The following is a 14,439-nucleotide window of genomic DNA, read 5'->3' as shown; positions in this document are numbered from 1 at the left end:
GTCTTATAATAACAAATTTGGCCTTAGAGCCTGGTAGCCAACTGTGTTTCCCCGCCTCCTCACCATGACAGTCCCAGGATTCGAGGAGAAAAAGGGCCCATAGGATCGGATGTGTTTATATAGCCAAGACCACCACTCTCAGAGATGACAAGGACAGGGTTCCTTTTGTTCTGGAAAGTTTGGGGAGCCCCACATTAGATGATATATGTCACCATGGGATTTGGAGTTCCCTCTGTAGGTCCTTGGCCTCACTAATAAAAGTATTCAAGAACAAGTTCAGAAGGAAGTCATGGACAGTTTTCTTATTGTTTAAAAGAGAAGCAACAGGGCAGGCAAGCTGGAAATCTCAGCGGCTGTCAAGACAGGGGAGAAGGAGAAGAGATAAAGCCATGACGTTTGAGTTAGGGGTCAGCCACATGGGAGACAAGTAGGCACACGGCAAGGAGGAAGCGAGCTTCAGAGGAAGTGTGAGCACACCCAGAGGGTCAGAGACGGAACAGCCAGGCTCTGGCGAATATTTGAAAGAAAGAAAAAGAGATATGGGCTGGAGAGATGGCTCAGAGGTTAAGAGCACTGGCTGCTCTTCCAGAGGTCCCGAGTTCAATTCCCAGCAAAGCACAAGATGGCTCACAAACATCTATAATGAGATCTAGTGCCCTCTTCTGGCTTGCAGGGATACATGCAGGCAGAACACTGTATACATATTAGTGTTTGGGAAAAAAGAAAAAGAAAAAAGAAAAAGAGATGCAAGGGAGGAAAAAGGAAAAGGTGTGTTTTTCTGAGTAACTCTGAAGAGCAGGCAGGCTTAACAAAGCCAGTGGTGGAAGGTCTGCTAGCAGCTGCGCTGAGGGCAGGAGTCTGGGACAAAGTGAGACCCTAGGGCCGTCAGTGGGCAGGGCCTGGAGAGGTGTGGAATCTGATGGGACAGGTCAGACTCAGGAACAGAGTAATGACTCAACTGCGTAATGCTGGCCGGTGGGAGCAAGGGAAGAGTCAGTTGCCCATAAGCAAAAAAAAATAATTGAGTACATAGAGCCGTTGAAAAAAGGAAACATGCCCTATATATATGTAACAGGCACCAAGAAACTGCTTATGGAGGATGAAGGCCTCCAATCCCTCTCTTCGTTTTACGTCTGTCTCCTCTGTCTTATTCTGCCCAACTCTGCCCGCTGGCACGCTACCCACTCAAAAGGTGACTTCTCCAGATAATGGGCTGCCTGGCTAGCTCAGCCAGTGAAGCGTGAGGCTGAAAACCTAGAGATATCTAACCTATTTCGGCCCCTTCAAGGATGAAAGCACAAAGATGAGAGTAACCAAGATGCCCTCCCATCGGCTCTGACAGTGGGTGTTCCATCCTGAGAGTCTGCCGTCATCCTCCTGCGCACGCACACACCCCTGGTGTTCTAGGAACAGCAGAGCCTCGCAGACAAGATGACGCAGAGCAGCAGCAGTCATCTCGTGGAAAATGGGTCGTCCCCTTGAGAGATGGGGACCGCTTCACATCATCTCGCATAACCAGAACTGAGATAAAGACTATTCGGCCCACACTGTGACCAAGACTACTTAATCGTGCACACCACTCTTGCTGCAAATTCTCTCTGTATTTGAACCTAAATCAATACCCCCAAAGGTGGCCTGAGGTGCATGCTTCTACCTTCCCCCAAATGGTCATTTTTACTGAAACCCTGTCTTCGTTTTTCACCATGACTTGTGTTTGCTTTCTCTGAAGGCAACTAGATCGGGCATTTTGGAACCAGAGCGGAATGAAGTTACATACGCAACCACTTGGACGAACCTGGAGGGTACGGTTTCAAGTGAAATAAACAGTCGCAGAAGGGCAAATGCTGTACAATTCCACTTAAAGCAGAAGTGTAAAGTAAGTTGGTATGGGCTGATGGAGGGAGGCATGGAGATGCCAATTAGCTTGATTGGTATGGGGCTTCATCTGTCCAAGATGAGCACATCCCAAAGGCAGGCTGGAATGAGCACATTCCCAAGAGCAACACTGGACCTGTCAGGGACAATCCTGTGCTGTACCCTTGCTTTGTTAAAAGGGTCGCTATGATGTTTAATGTCCCTACTATATTTTAACAAGCCATCAGAACTTCATTTTAATTCTGGGAGGTTCCAAAGTTAGGAAAGTGGGGGGCGGGGGGGGGGGCTAGACTCTGAGGTCTGAGAATCTTTTAATTATCAAGAGGATGTACACAGACATATAATCTAGTGATTAGCCAAATAACTAAAGCCAGTGAGCTAGCTCTTCATTAACAGTAGACACCCCTGTGGACAAGAACAGTTCCCCACAAGGACCTGATAAAACACTCTTAAGTTTACTTTCCAACTTGGAGCTACACAAGGTATGATGAGGTCCAGGAGTTATGTTCCTAGAGGATAAAGGCAGCCCCAGAGGACAGAGGTGTTTTTATCTCCTGACATCAAATTACAGAACATTCGGATAGGGTGCATCAGAACCTTAGAAGAGATCCCCGGGGAATAAGCAAATCCCGCATGACCCAAGACCTGACTAATCAGCTCATGAGGCTCCTGCCCTTGCTTCTGTCACTGGGTTGTAAGTGTTCCACCTGCTTCTGCTTACTGATTAACACCCAGAAAGATGACACAGCGTAGCTCCTGGTCCCCAGCGAGCCAAGGCCCCAGGATGCTTGCTGCATGCTCTCCGGAGTAGAATGGGCATTTCAAAGAGAGGAATGGAATATGAGTAAGGGCTCTCCAGAGAAGCAGGATCAGGAAGGGTGCGAGTTTGTGTATTAGGCACATCTCCTACACACACACACACACACACACACACACACACACACACACACACACTAGAGTGGCAGAGACAGGTCCAGAGAGACATTTCATTAGCTACTTTTCTCATCGTTGTGACCAAATACCCAGTAAGAGGCAACTTAAAGAAATATTTATTTTGACCCATGATGTGAGAGTACAGTCCATTGTGGTAGAGAAGGCACAGGGACAGGAGTGTAAAGTGATCAGTCATACTGTGTCCACAGCGAGTAAGCAGGATTATGGGGGTGTCTGTAGATACAAGAGGGTCTTCTGAAGTGGAGGAAAGCCCTGCATCCTTCAGCCTGAGGAAAGACCAGGAATCCCTGAGCATGCCAACAAGCATGTCTACTCTGTAAGATATTAGATATTGGACAGGTATTTCTTTTTTCTTTTACTTTTTGAGACAGGATTTCTCTGTGTAACTTTGGAGCCTGTCCTGGAATTCACTCTATAGACCAGGCTGGCCTGGAACTCACAGAGATCCGCCTGCCTCTGCCTCCTGAGTGCTGGGATTAAAGGTGTGTGCCACCACCACCGCCCAGCTTGAATAGGTATTTCATGAGGTGGAGTGGACTATAACCTCAAGGCTGGAGCCCAGAGACCCACCTTCTCTAGCAAGTCTCTACTTCCGGAAGATCCTATAACTTTTCAAAAGAGCCCCAGCAGCCATGGACCAAAAGTTCGAACACAGGAGCCCAGGGGGGCACTTCACATTCAAACTTCAACAGACACCAGCAGAGAGAGTTGTAAGAAGCTGGGTTGTAGCACTGCAGTTGGTCTTTCCTCTGTTCAGGTGTTCCACAGTTGGGTGTTGTGGGAATCCATTCTGATCAGACAACGGCTTTGGGGTAGAAAGCCCTAGGGTGTGGTCTTGCCCTCATATGTGACCGCTTAAGAGCAGAGGAATAGGGGTCGGCACTCTCTCGGGTGGTCTGAGGAGAAGCAAGCCTCGCAGTTGGTCCCCATCACCTTGGGCAGAATGACAGGACAGCAGCAGCTGGGTCAGCAGGATCAGCAGCAGCAGCATCCTCCTTGTTCTGGTTAGTAAGTCTGTATTTCCATTGTATCCCTTTAATAAATTATTAAACAGACTTCTGTGAGTTCACACATCAGTTGGGCACACCTTCACCATGGCACCATGAAGGGTCATCACCTTTGCTCCAGATTCACCAATTTAAAAAACCCATCCCACCTAAAAACTATCTCTACAAAACCTCAGGAATCACGTTTGACCAAATATCTGGGTACAGTGGCTCAGTTAAGCTAACACTTACGATAGAGGGCCACATTGTGTTGTCCACTGGCAGTGTCCTCAGAGAGGAGACTCCTGCCATGGCCAGAGCTTCCTGGTTATTGATGAATCTGCAGGCATCTTTCCTTAACCTCGGGAGCCTCGGCTGTGTTCTACAAAACTTCCCGTAAGGTTCAGAATGTTCTCTTTCAAAATGGGCAAGTGGAGAGAATATGAGAATGGCGGCGCCCCTAAGTGACAAGAAATCGGTCGACAAGCAAATCTAAGACTGGCCCAGGACATCACTCTGTGCTATTTTTGCTGAGTGACATCTTGTTAAGCTGTATCTTTTCCATGGCTTTGCATGGGATGCTCAAGTGTAGCATTTCTTCCCCAGATGTCCCATGGCTCTTCATTAAGATAAAGAAGATGGGAAGGTACCCAATGAGCGACTGAAACTGTACCTTTTCTTTTCTGTGGTCAAAGGTAGTCTATTAATTTGTGCCAGGGAAATGCCCCAGAATAGTACCCAGAGGGTTCTTCCACCCCAAAAGGACCAGTGGAGATTTGTCCTTATCTGGATTAACAGCAATTGTATTTCCCAAGCTTGAACTTTTTCTAGTATTGAACAAGCACAAAATGGGCTTTGTTGCAGACACCGAGGACCGGGTTGTGACAGAAGTCATTATTTACAGCCTTCCTCGGCCTGCAAAGTCACACAGACACTCTGGTGGGAGCAGAATAATTAATCAATGATGGGAAATCACCAACAGAGAAGAAAAATGGTTTTGAAAGAAACCCAAGTAATTTCAGCAGGAAAAACGGGCTTTAAATTTGTTAGGGATATTGCTTTGCCACCTCTAACCTCAGGAGATAGAGGGAAAGAAAAAGATGAAGAAAGCCATAGGAAGTTTCTTCCAGAACTGCATCCAGAGATAATAAGCTTGTTAATATAGGCTCTTCGCAACTATTATGGGACTTAAACTAATATCATGTTGGTCTGTTTTTTCATTACTAACAAGAAATATCTGAGATGGACCTTTTTAAGTCATAGTGTAAGATCCAGAGGCCTCATCTAACGATGACCTTCTTTGCTGGCCGTCTCTGGCTAGCACGTGCATTGTGGATGAGAGATGAGCACCTTTGTGTGCGTGTTCTCCACTCTCTTTATAAATCTGCACAGATACAATGGTGGGACCTCCACTGTAACAAATTCAATCCCTTCCTGAATGTTCCACCTCTGAACAGTAACCTCCTGTTAAGTCTCCATCCTTTCTACGAGGATTGGAATTTTCATAATGAAGACTTGAGGACATTCACACTATATCCAAACACAAAAAGTCTGCCACCTCACCGGGATTACTAAAACAGAGCTGACCACACCAGTACATTAACTTTCATCCTATAAAATTGCCATATTTTAAAATCTTCCCCATCTGTGGGGCAATAAAGATCAGCTTCTCCTGTGACAAGACACGCTGACAGGATGCACTTCCTTTCCTAGTGTGAGGACATTGTCCCCAGGGCTTCCTCCCCAACCCTGCAGCCACTGTTAAAAGGAAAGCATCCAACAGCAATGGAGGGACACTCTACAAGACGAGATAATGGGAAAAGGATCTTTGCTCACCCTCCTCGTCTGGTGGCCTGGATGGGCACACGAAAGGACACAGTGGTCAGCTCCATGGGTTGGTGGGCCACTGACCAAGTGCTGGCTTACTCTGCTGTCTAGATTTGACAAAGTGACAATGTTTTGATTGTCGAAGGCAATGATGCGGCAGTTGAAGCAGTCGATGCCCAAGCGTGAGGACTGGAGTCTGTGTAAATGCCTGGTGGGCATATCTGCCCACTACCATTCTAGTCCACTCATAACATGTCCCTATCTTGTAAAAGCAGTCCAAATATCCATGCGGCAAGTTGAGACAGGGCACAACACAGAGCTTTGAGGGGAACAAGGCAGCAGCAACCTTTCTCTGAGGTTGGAGTCCTTTCTCTCTTCCTCTCAGGGGAGCCCTGAGACAGGGAAGGGGGCACACTAACACACTCAGAGCTGAGGCTGACAACCCACCACACAGAGGTACAGAGGAGGGCCCAGAAACATCTGAGGTACATGGTCAAACATCTGGAGCTGCAGCAGAACCCATGCAGCCTTCTCTCGAAGGGGTTGTCGGGCAACTGTGAGGCTGAAGAAGAGGGGAAGATCTTTGAGCTCACCCGTTGACTGCCACTCCTGTTCACTGCCTAGGATGCTGATATCCCCATGGCCCCCGTTGTTTTTAAGCTTTTTCTCTTTTTCTATTTGTGTGCTTGTGATGTACATGTATGTGGTTGCATGCGTTTGCATGTGTCTAGGTGTGCATGCTTATGTGTGCATGCCTGTGGGTGTCTGAGGTTGATGATGTCACCATCCTTCATTGCTTTTCTACATTAGTCATTGAGGCAGGGTCTCTTGATCAAAAATCCCAGAGGGCACCCCAGTAGCTAGTCTTGCTAGCTGGCTTGCTCTGGGGATCCCATCTCTGCCTTTTGAGACTGGAATGGTAGTGGGCAGATATGCCCACCAGGCATTTACACAGACTCCAGTCCTCACGCTTGGGCAGTGATGGCTTCAACTGCCGCATCATTGCCTCCGTCTCTAGATTCATCTTCCTTCTGCATCTTCCGTCAGCATCAAAGGATTGATCTACAGCAACGATTCACAAACTGTCCTGGGGAAATCTGGTGGCAGCGATAAGAGGCTGGACTTACCCGGAATGACAAGGAGATCGCGTTTATAAATATACTAAAATCTTATTGCCTTCCCACTCTGTCTCAAGGGTACAGTGGAGCTCCAGGCGATGGGATAGGTCGAGGTAATCAATGCAGGTACAGAGGTGATGTGGCTGTCTTGACTAAGGCAGGACCTCCTATGTCTGCTCACCGCGTTCTCACATCAGGTGTGGTGAGAACGTGGTCCTCTGTCATCCACCCGCTCTGCCTCTCCTCTGTGCTTCCCCTGCATGAACACACTCCCACCTCCAGCCAAGTGGAAAGGCTCATGCACTTGAACATCTTTCTCCTCACCTTTCCCTGAACCAGCACAAAACAATGGGAACCTGTTACTATTCTAGCACACTCATCACATTCTGCCTTGTGCTGTCAAGGTTTTGCTTAATTTTTTTTCTCTAAAATTTCTAACAAGCAACATGCTATGGGTAGACTTATGCCCGGTCCTTAAGGCTTACACAGCATTCCCAGTATGGTATATTATCAACCCACACACGTCTCAGAGACATTCTAGAGGGTATATTACTAACTCTGTGTTAAGACTGGGACACTGAGCCTCAGGAAGGGTGGTTTTTTCTGGAATTCATAAATTGATGTGTGGTCAAGATGAATCTTAATGTGTCTACAGACCTCCTTCATTAACTCTTCTTTCTTGTCTGCCCGCATAGGAAAAGTCCAAGCAGAGCCCACGGGCTTGAAAAGGTCATGGTGACCTCAACACCCCTCTAGTGCTTGTCTCATATCTATATTCTCCGAGATGGATGGGCTCACAGCCAAAGAATCTTCTGGAAGGGTTTTATGTGTTTTTAAGGATGAAGTTATGTCTTAGTAGCTCTGTCTCCTGGATGGATTCTTTTAAAAGAAAGTAACAAATATATTTTATTATTCAATTTTAGATTCTGGGCTCCCCTGAGATTATTTTGTCTTCCTGAAAGCCTCTTTATCCTCAACGTCTTTGTCATGTTTATTTTTATACTTATAGCAATTTATATACCCTTGTAAGAAATTTTATATAAGGAGATAAATGCTAAGCCATAATATTGAATAACTCTTTGAATCTCTAAGATAAGTATTATTGCCTCCAATACAGAATCATAATCACAGACTGTATACGGAGCTTCCACAAGGTCAAATCAGGGCTCAGAGGACAAGCTGGAAATGTCATTTGTCCACAGCCTTGCCCTCGTTTCTCCATTAAACAAATCTTTTCATAAATAATCGACAACATGCTTGGAAGTTCTGCAGGGAATCAGTATTCATAGTGCCACGAGTCTCATTTTCTTTATAGTTTCTATTTTCTAACTTCCAAATAAAGATAAGAGGAATATTTGCCAAGGTTCAGGTTGGTCATTTCTTTCTTCAAATGTCTTTTACTAAACTATAAGTTCATACGGGGCTGAAATTGACTCCACATTCTTTATTAGTGATTGAAGAGCTTCTGAAAATCCCCTGGATAGTTTCTCGATCACCTTGTAACTCAGGACAAGTTGAAACCCAAGTGAAACTCTCAAGGATTGCTTGTACGTACGTGCCTGTACGTGCGTGCGTGTGTGTGTGTGTGTGTGTGTGTGTGTGTGTGTGTGTGTGTGTGTGTGTAATATATGCCACTTTTCTTTGACTTTTGGAACCTGTGTGGGATTTCCCCCCATGTATTCTATGCGTGGATGTCAAATCAATTATACTTAATTTTATTTATAATTTCTATAGCATAATAAAAAATGTCTTTAACGCCTTGAAGCTGGGTCAAGAATGAAAGCTACCCCTGTTTCAGAGCCAAATCAACAATGTGAACGAATTCTGTGTGGTGAGTAAGACTATAAAAATTCTTATCCATAAGGCAGCCTCACAGGAGAACAGAAAGTAGAGGCCAGCCTGGAATAAGAAAGCTGAACTGACTGATACCCAGGGTTATTTTAATACACGATGGGGCAATTCGTGTATTTATACACAGTGGTACAAAATTCTATTGCAGGAACAAACATATATTCTCTAGGGTATTATGGCTTTCCAACATGCATGCAATCTGAGCCACGGAAAGGGCGGGGTTCTCGGGCGATCTGACCTTACAAGCTGGCTGTGTCACTGGAAGGAGTCGATCATGCAAGCGTCTGGAGGAGACCGTGCTCAGCGATGGAAATGGTAGATGCTGAGACTGGAAGGACTGGCCTGCCCCTCTAAGGAAGCACCAGAACGGCGAGTGTGGGCCAAGCAGCCATGAGCAATGAGCTGATTGTTTGCCAGGCCCCATCACGAAAGAGCCTGGTGGGTGGGCTGTACGTGCTACAGGTTGCATTTGGTGTCCACAGGGCTTCAAACCTGGGAACCTCCTCTACTACGAATTTGTCTTCGATACAAGCCTGCAATCCACCTGCCTCTTGAGAACTGTGCGTTAAATAAATACGTCTTTTATGAATTACCCAGACTCAAACACTGTTGCAGGAGAAAGCACCCAAGGAAAATGTAGGCAAGAAGGGCTGAGATTGACGCTTGGGAGATGCAAACATTTATACAAGTCTACTGGGAAGCCAGCTAAGCTGAATGGCAGCCAGGGTGGCCTCCGGCCTGGACAAGGCGGTGTGGCACAGCATCCCTAGAGCTAAAGAGAAGCCGCAGCTACTCAGAGATCAAAGGGCACTGGACAAGTGATCTTTGGATACGGCAGCGTGGGGTCAGGGAGGGAGTCAAGGTGCAGTGGGTGGGGTGTGGCACCCAGCCTCTTTGAATTGCTATGTCGTCAAAGGCACATATGCAGCCCAAAGGCGATGGTGGCAGGCTTTTTTTGCCCCTAAAGACAGGAGATGTGCCATTGTTGATCTTGCAGAGCTGCGAGTTCTAAAGAGGTCCCGGGTGAGTCGCGCAGCCGAGTGGACCAAGGAGCCACGAGCGATGAACTGATAGTGGAGAGATGAAGCCGGCCGCTGCCAATCTCTGCACGAAACCCGGCGGCGGCGCTGAGGTCTCGAACCACCGGCGGGCGACGTCTCCCTCAGCGACAGCTAGTCCGGGGACCCGCGCTGCTCGCCCAGCTCCCCACCGGCCGCGGAGCCGCGCGCCCTCCACGGACACGCGCCTGGTCACCGCGCCCCGCCAGCGGCCGGGGCGGGCAAGAGAGAGACGTGGCGCTGGCCGCGCTGCGCATGCGCCACAGGGATAGGCGGGCGGGGCCGGGCGGGGCGGCTCGCCCAGCACGAGTGGGCGGGGCCGTGCCACGCCGCCGCCCGGAGCCACGCCCTCGGCCCCCCTAGGCGGGCAGTGCGCGTCCCCGAGCGAGCGAGCGCCCGCGCGCACGCCTCCCGCCTTCCTCCCCGGGGCCCCGCGCGCGCACAGCCGCTTACCCGCCCCGCCGCCGCCGCCCCGCAGAAAGCCAACGGCGCCATGTCTTCGCCTCCAGAAGGGAAGCTGGAGACCAAAGCTGGACACCCGCCCGCCGGTACTGACTGGTTTGCACTTTGTCTCGGGGCGCCGGGCGGGGGCGGAGCAGGATCGGGGTCCCCGGGTCCCCGTCCCAGTGCGATGCGCAGGCGCGCAGGTGAGCGTGCACCCCGGGGGCGCAGGTGAGCGGACCCCCGGGGCGCGCAGGATCCAGCCCTCCCCGACCGGGACACGTAGCCACCTCCGGAGTCGCCGCCGGCCAGCCGCGAGGTGCCCGCGCTCAGCGCAGTTGTACAACTCCAAACTCAGACGTAGGCAGTTTCTACCGAGCTTGCACAGATGTTTCGGGGAGCGGGAGGGGGGCGGGGAGTCCCCCAACAATTAAAAGGCAGTGTTATGTCGTGATGATTAATCGTGGGCTGACAGCACTTCACACTGACAGACCAAAGGAGCGGAAATAATTCTGATCGTTAATCACCCGGCATGACTTCCTTTGCTCACATTTTCTTTTCTCATCCAGCTTGCTCTCGAAAGTGGTTGAAATAACGTTTTTTTAAAAGCAAACCCTCCACTTCTAAGCCAAAGCAGTTAAGTCCAGGAAAGAGCAACCTTTCTTAGGAAGTGGCAAGCAACCTTTGTGCGCCTTGGGCGCTGCCTCCACTCAGTTCCTGTTTATTCCTCCCTGGCTGCCACGCTGGTGGAGTTAGGTGGCGGTGATGCCTGTGGAAGCCCCACGGAGAGCCGGCTCGAAGGCCGCGGGTCCCAGAAGCCAAGTCTGCTTGGCTCCTCCAGGTCTTGATTGCACGTGCGGGTGCTATAAACCAGGGCTTCTCGAAGCAAACCTTAGAGGAACGTGTCACCTTTCTGTTGTAAGAAGTCACACGCTTCCAGCTGCTGGCCCCCCACTGAAGGACAGGAGTTACAGCAGAGAGAAAGGCCTTTTTCACTAGGACAGCGCCTCTCAACTGACCCACCTGGGTTTAGGAGTTAGAAAAGGATCCCGCTGTGGTGGAAACCATCACAGAATCGAGTATGTAAGGCTCTGGGTTCCACCCTCACTTCCAACAAAACAAAACCACCCGTGGATGGTTTAAGACCCTGGCTCCAACCCCTAACCAGATCAGCAGGACACAGGTACAGGCTTGCTGAGGAAAACTTAGTCCTCCCCAATGGAGTCTCACTGAGGGTATAAACCACACTTCAGGGCAGGGCCCACGCCCGGGAGGTCGATGGCCAAGGCAAAAATGAACTCGGTGGTGTTTTTGAGGATGTCCTGTCTTGTGTTGCTTTGTTTGGGCTTATTTATTTGTTTACTTGTTTATTTATTTATTTGTGTTACTAGTCTTATTAGTCCTTTGCTTGTGTATTTTGGTTTCTGGTTTTGTGGTTGTGTGTGTGTGAGAGAGAGAGAGAGTTTCTTAATTTTGTGCTTTTTTAAAAGAAAGAAAAAGTGTGAAGTTGGGTGGGGAAGGAAATTGGGGAGGAGTTGGGATAGGGGAAAAACATAACCAGACTATATTGTATGAAAAAAAAAATTTTTTTCTGTAAAAAAAAAAAAAGGCAGAACAAAACAAAAAAAGATTTCGTTAAGGAAAACCCTGACCTTTAATTCTTAAAGGAGCAGTTTGAGTCCACCTGCCTGAGGATCTGAGCTGCTTGGCATGACCCACACTTCAGGATCCCAGGCAGAGGCCATGGGCCTGGTGCTATTGATCTCCCAGGATAAGGATTTCATGGTTGTGTGCCTGTTAGAAAGACGTCGAGTCAGAACAGCACTAGTTAAATTGCAGGTAGAGACTTCCACACGCACATCTTAGGTCAGAGGAAGAAAAGGTACATACAGGAGAAACTGGCGAGCGCTGGTTTTCCTGGGTTTGCAAACGGGCTTTTGAGTTAGAAATGAGATACCTTGTGTCTCCAGAGAGAACCACCTTGTCTGTGTCTGTGGGGCAGTGCCCTTGCGCTCCCTCCGAGTTTAGACTTTTGAGGCAGACCATTGGGCTTTCGGGGCACTCCAGGCTTCCTCGCCTGACATTAGAGGCTGGACCAAATGGTCTTCCTCTGGGCTAGCCATTGGTTGGGCTCAGGCCTTGGGCGGTAACTCTCTTCCTTTGTCTGTTTGTTCCTCTGGTTAATCAAACAGATAGACTCAGGTGACCTTAGGGCCAGCCCTTTAACTCACCTGACCCAAAAGTCCAGCAGTAATGGAACGATCTATGTCACATGCCCCGTATCCCAAGGCCAGCTAGACCTGTGAGCCCAGAGGTGTGGGTGGGCAGGTGCTGGTAGCAGGCTGTGCTTCCCAGCAGGACCCCTCCTGTGCGTGTTCCTCCCGATCTACAGAAGTTCCTGGACACACAGCCTTTCTGCGACAGGGAGGCTGGAGTGTGCTTTTTATTTTATTTATTTATTTTTTAAATCTGGCTGTACCAGAGAGCAGCAGTGCTGCAGAATAAATATTTTTTTTAAAAAAAAGAAGAAAGGGCCACCCACTAGTAAAGAATAATAAAGGATTGCCAAGGACGCAGTTCCGTAAGTCAGAACGTCGGGAACACTGCCATTAAGTGCTCACGATTATGTGTAACGGACTTGCGCTTACATCTTTAACTGGAAATAATAAAGGTCTCTCACCACGACTCCTCTGCTGTCCTCTCTGTGTCTTCTCTGTGTTGGCCTCTCCAGCCTCTCAGTGCCCACTTTCCCCCTTACACCCACCTCCTACTCTCTCCCGCTCTTCTCCTGGCTTCCAAGCTCACTGACATCTTTACCTTCGGGGGATGGCAGAGTACCTGGAGTGAGGCACAGCTCCAGCAAAGTTTCCCCAGGGCCTGTCCCCGCCCGCCTACCTCACCCCCTGACAGCATGCCTGAGGGTCTCCCTGTATCCTCATTTGCACAGGTGGCTTGATGGTGAATATTCAGAACGGTGGAAACGGTAACCAGAGGCTGGTCAATGTAAGGACAGACCAGCCAGTATGGAAGTGCTAGGCACGTTCCTTGCAGTGGCCTACCGTCAGGATACTGTGGGCAGTGCCATTTCAATCAATAGGCGGAGCCATTTGGGGTGACTGGCTAACCTCTAAGAGCAGCTAGTTATGGGGGGACGGGGGCGGGGAGACCCGTCTGAAGGACCTCAGCAGCCTGACAGTCTTCGGCACTCAGCAGATGCCACTCCTAAACTGTGAGATGCTTGAGGTGGTTTGCGAAGAGGAGGATGGAAGGAAGGTGTTTCGCAGAGGCCTTCCTGCGACGGGTGGCGCTTCGTTGGGTTCCGCACACATCTCCCTGAGAGCAAGCCCGTCAGCCCTGGCTGTAGCCTGAGCCGCTGCTCCTCCTCCTCGCCAAAGAATGCGTGCAGGGAAGTGGGGGTGAGCCCATTCACTGTCAAGGCTGTCACCAAGACAGCACAGTATGAAGAAGCCCCGGTCAGTACTAACAGCGTCCATGGCCTTCCCAGCTGCGCAGACGACACCCGAGTACTCGTCCCCGCCCGTCCCCATGTGAACTGGATAAAGATTTGCTTGGCAAATACACATTTCAGGCCTCTGGCCCCAACCACATGCACCCATTGCCCAGGGGAGCCCGAACTCCAAGTCAGGTTTCATAAATCTGATAATGGGATCCCATCGAGTGTTGCTGATGTTCTGTAAGGTTTTTTTTTTTCTTCCTGAAAGTTGTTCTCACATCCCCCACAGAACCAAGTCAAATGAAAACATAAACGTGACTGTTTATGTCGAGTACAGCGGGAAACAAACCGCTTGCTATTTTTGGTAACACAGATAATTCGGCTCCATTACATTAATCATTCAGACACGGCTTCAGGGTGCATTCAAGCCTGTGGATGATAATTGACCCTGAAGTACTTTCTTGCAGGAAGTTTTTGGATGATCCAGACTGTTCTGTTGCTAGAGATGGAAAGTGAACCTGCCTTGTATTGCAGCGATTATTATTGCATGGTAGGACAGGATAGGATCCGGTCCTATCCGTGGTAAGCAAGTTCTCATGCTCAGCCGGTGAGCCCCGTCACTGAGCCCAGGTTGACACTCCCAGCATACCATGGGGCAGACGATGCTTTCGTGACCGGTTTCTCTTGGTTGCTTCTATCAGGGTTGACCTAGCATTCCTTATGCACTTATGGCTGCTTCCTCTGTACCTAAGACAGCGCTGGCTATCCTCCCCTTCTGGAACCTTCTGTGGGTGTCCTATTTGTTTCAGCCAATGCCCTGTGGCCTGACATGGGTTGGTGGCCATCTCCCATCCATATCTCAGACATCCTTTTGT

The 14,439-nt window shown here is 49.2% G+C and overlaps 1 protein-coding gene across 1 annotated transcript in view; it reads left to right on the top strand.

Annotated features, from left to right (window-relative positions):
- The first annotated feature begins 10,076 nt into the window (after window positions 1–10,076).
- Window positions 10,077–14,439, top strand: part of LOC114701834 (death associated protein) — a 54,239-nt gene continuing 49,876 nt past the window's right edge. Inside the window, exon 1 of the mRNA XM_028882031.2 lies at window positions 10,077–10,217. Coding sequence (XP_028737864.1) covers window positions 10,163–10,217 — 55 coding nt within the window. The 5' untranslated portion in view covers window positions 10,077–10,162. The remainder of the gene's footprint in view (window positions 10,218–14,439) is intronic.

This window comes from Peromyscus leucopus, chromosome 11 (assembly GCF_004664715.2).
Source record: "Peromyscus leucopus breed LL Stock chromosome 11, UCI_PerLeu_2.1, whole genome shotgun sequence".
Classification (NCBI taxonomy): domain Eukaryota; kingdom Metazoa; phylum Chordata; class Mammalia; order Rodentia; family Cricetidae; genus Peromyscus; species Peromyscus leucopus.
The sequence above is the reverse complement of the archived record's forward strand: the minus strand, read 5'-3'. Positions and strand labels throughout refer to the sequence as shown.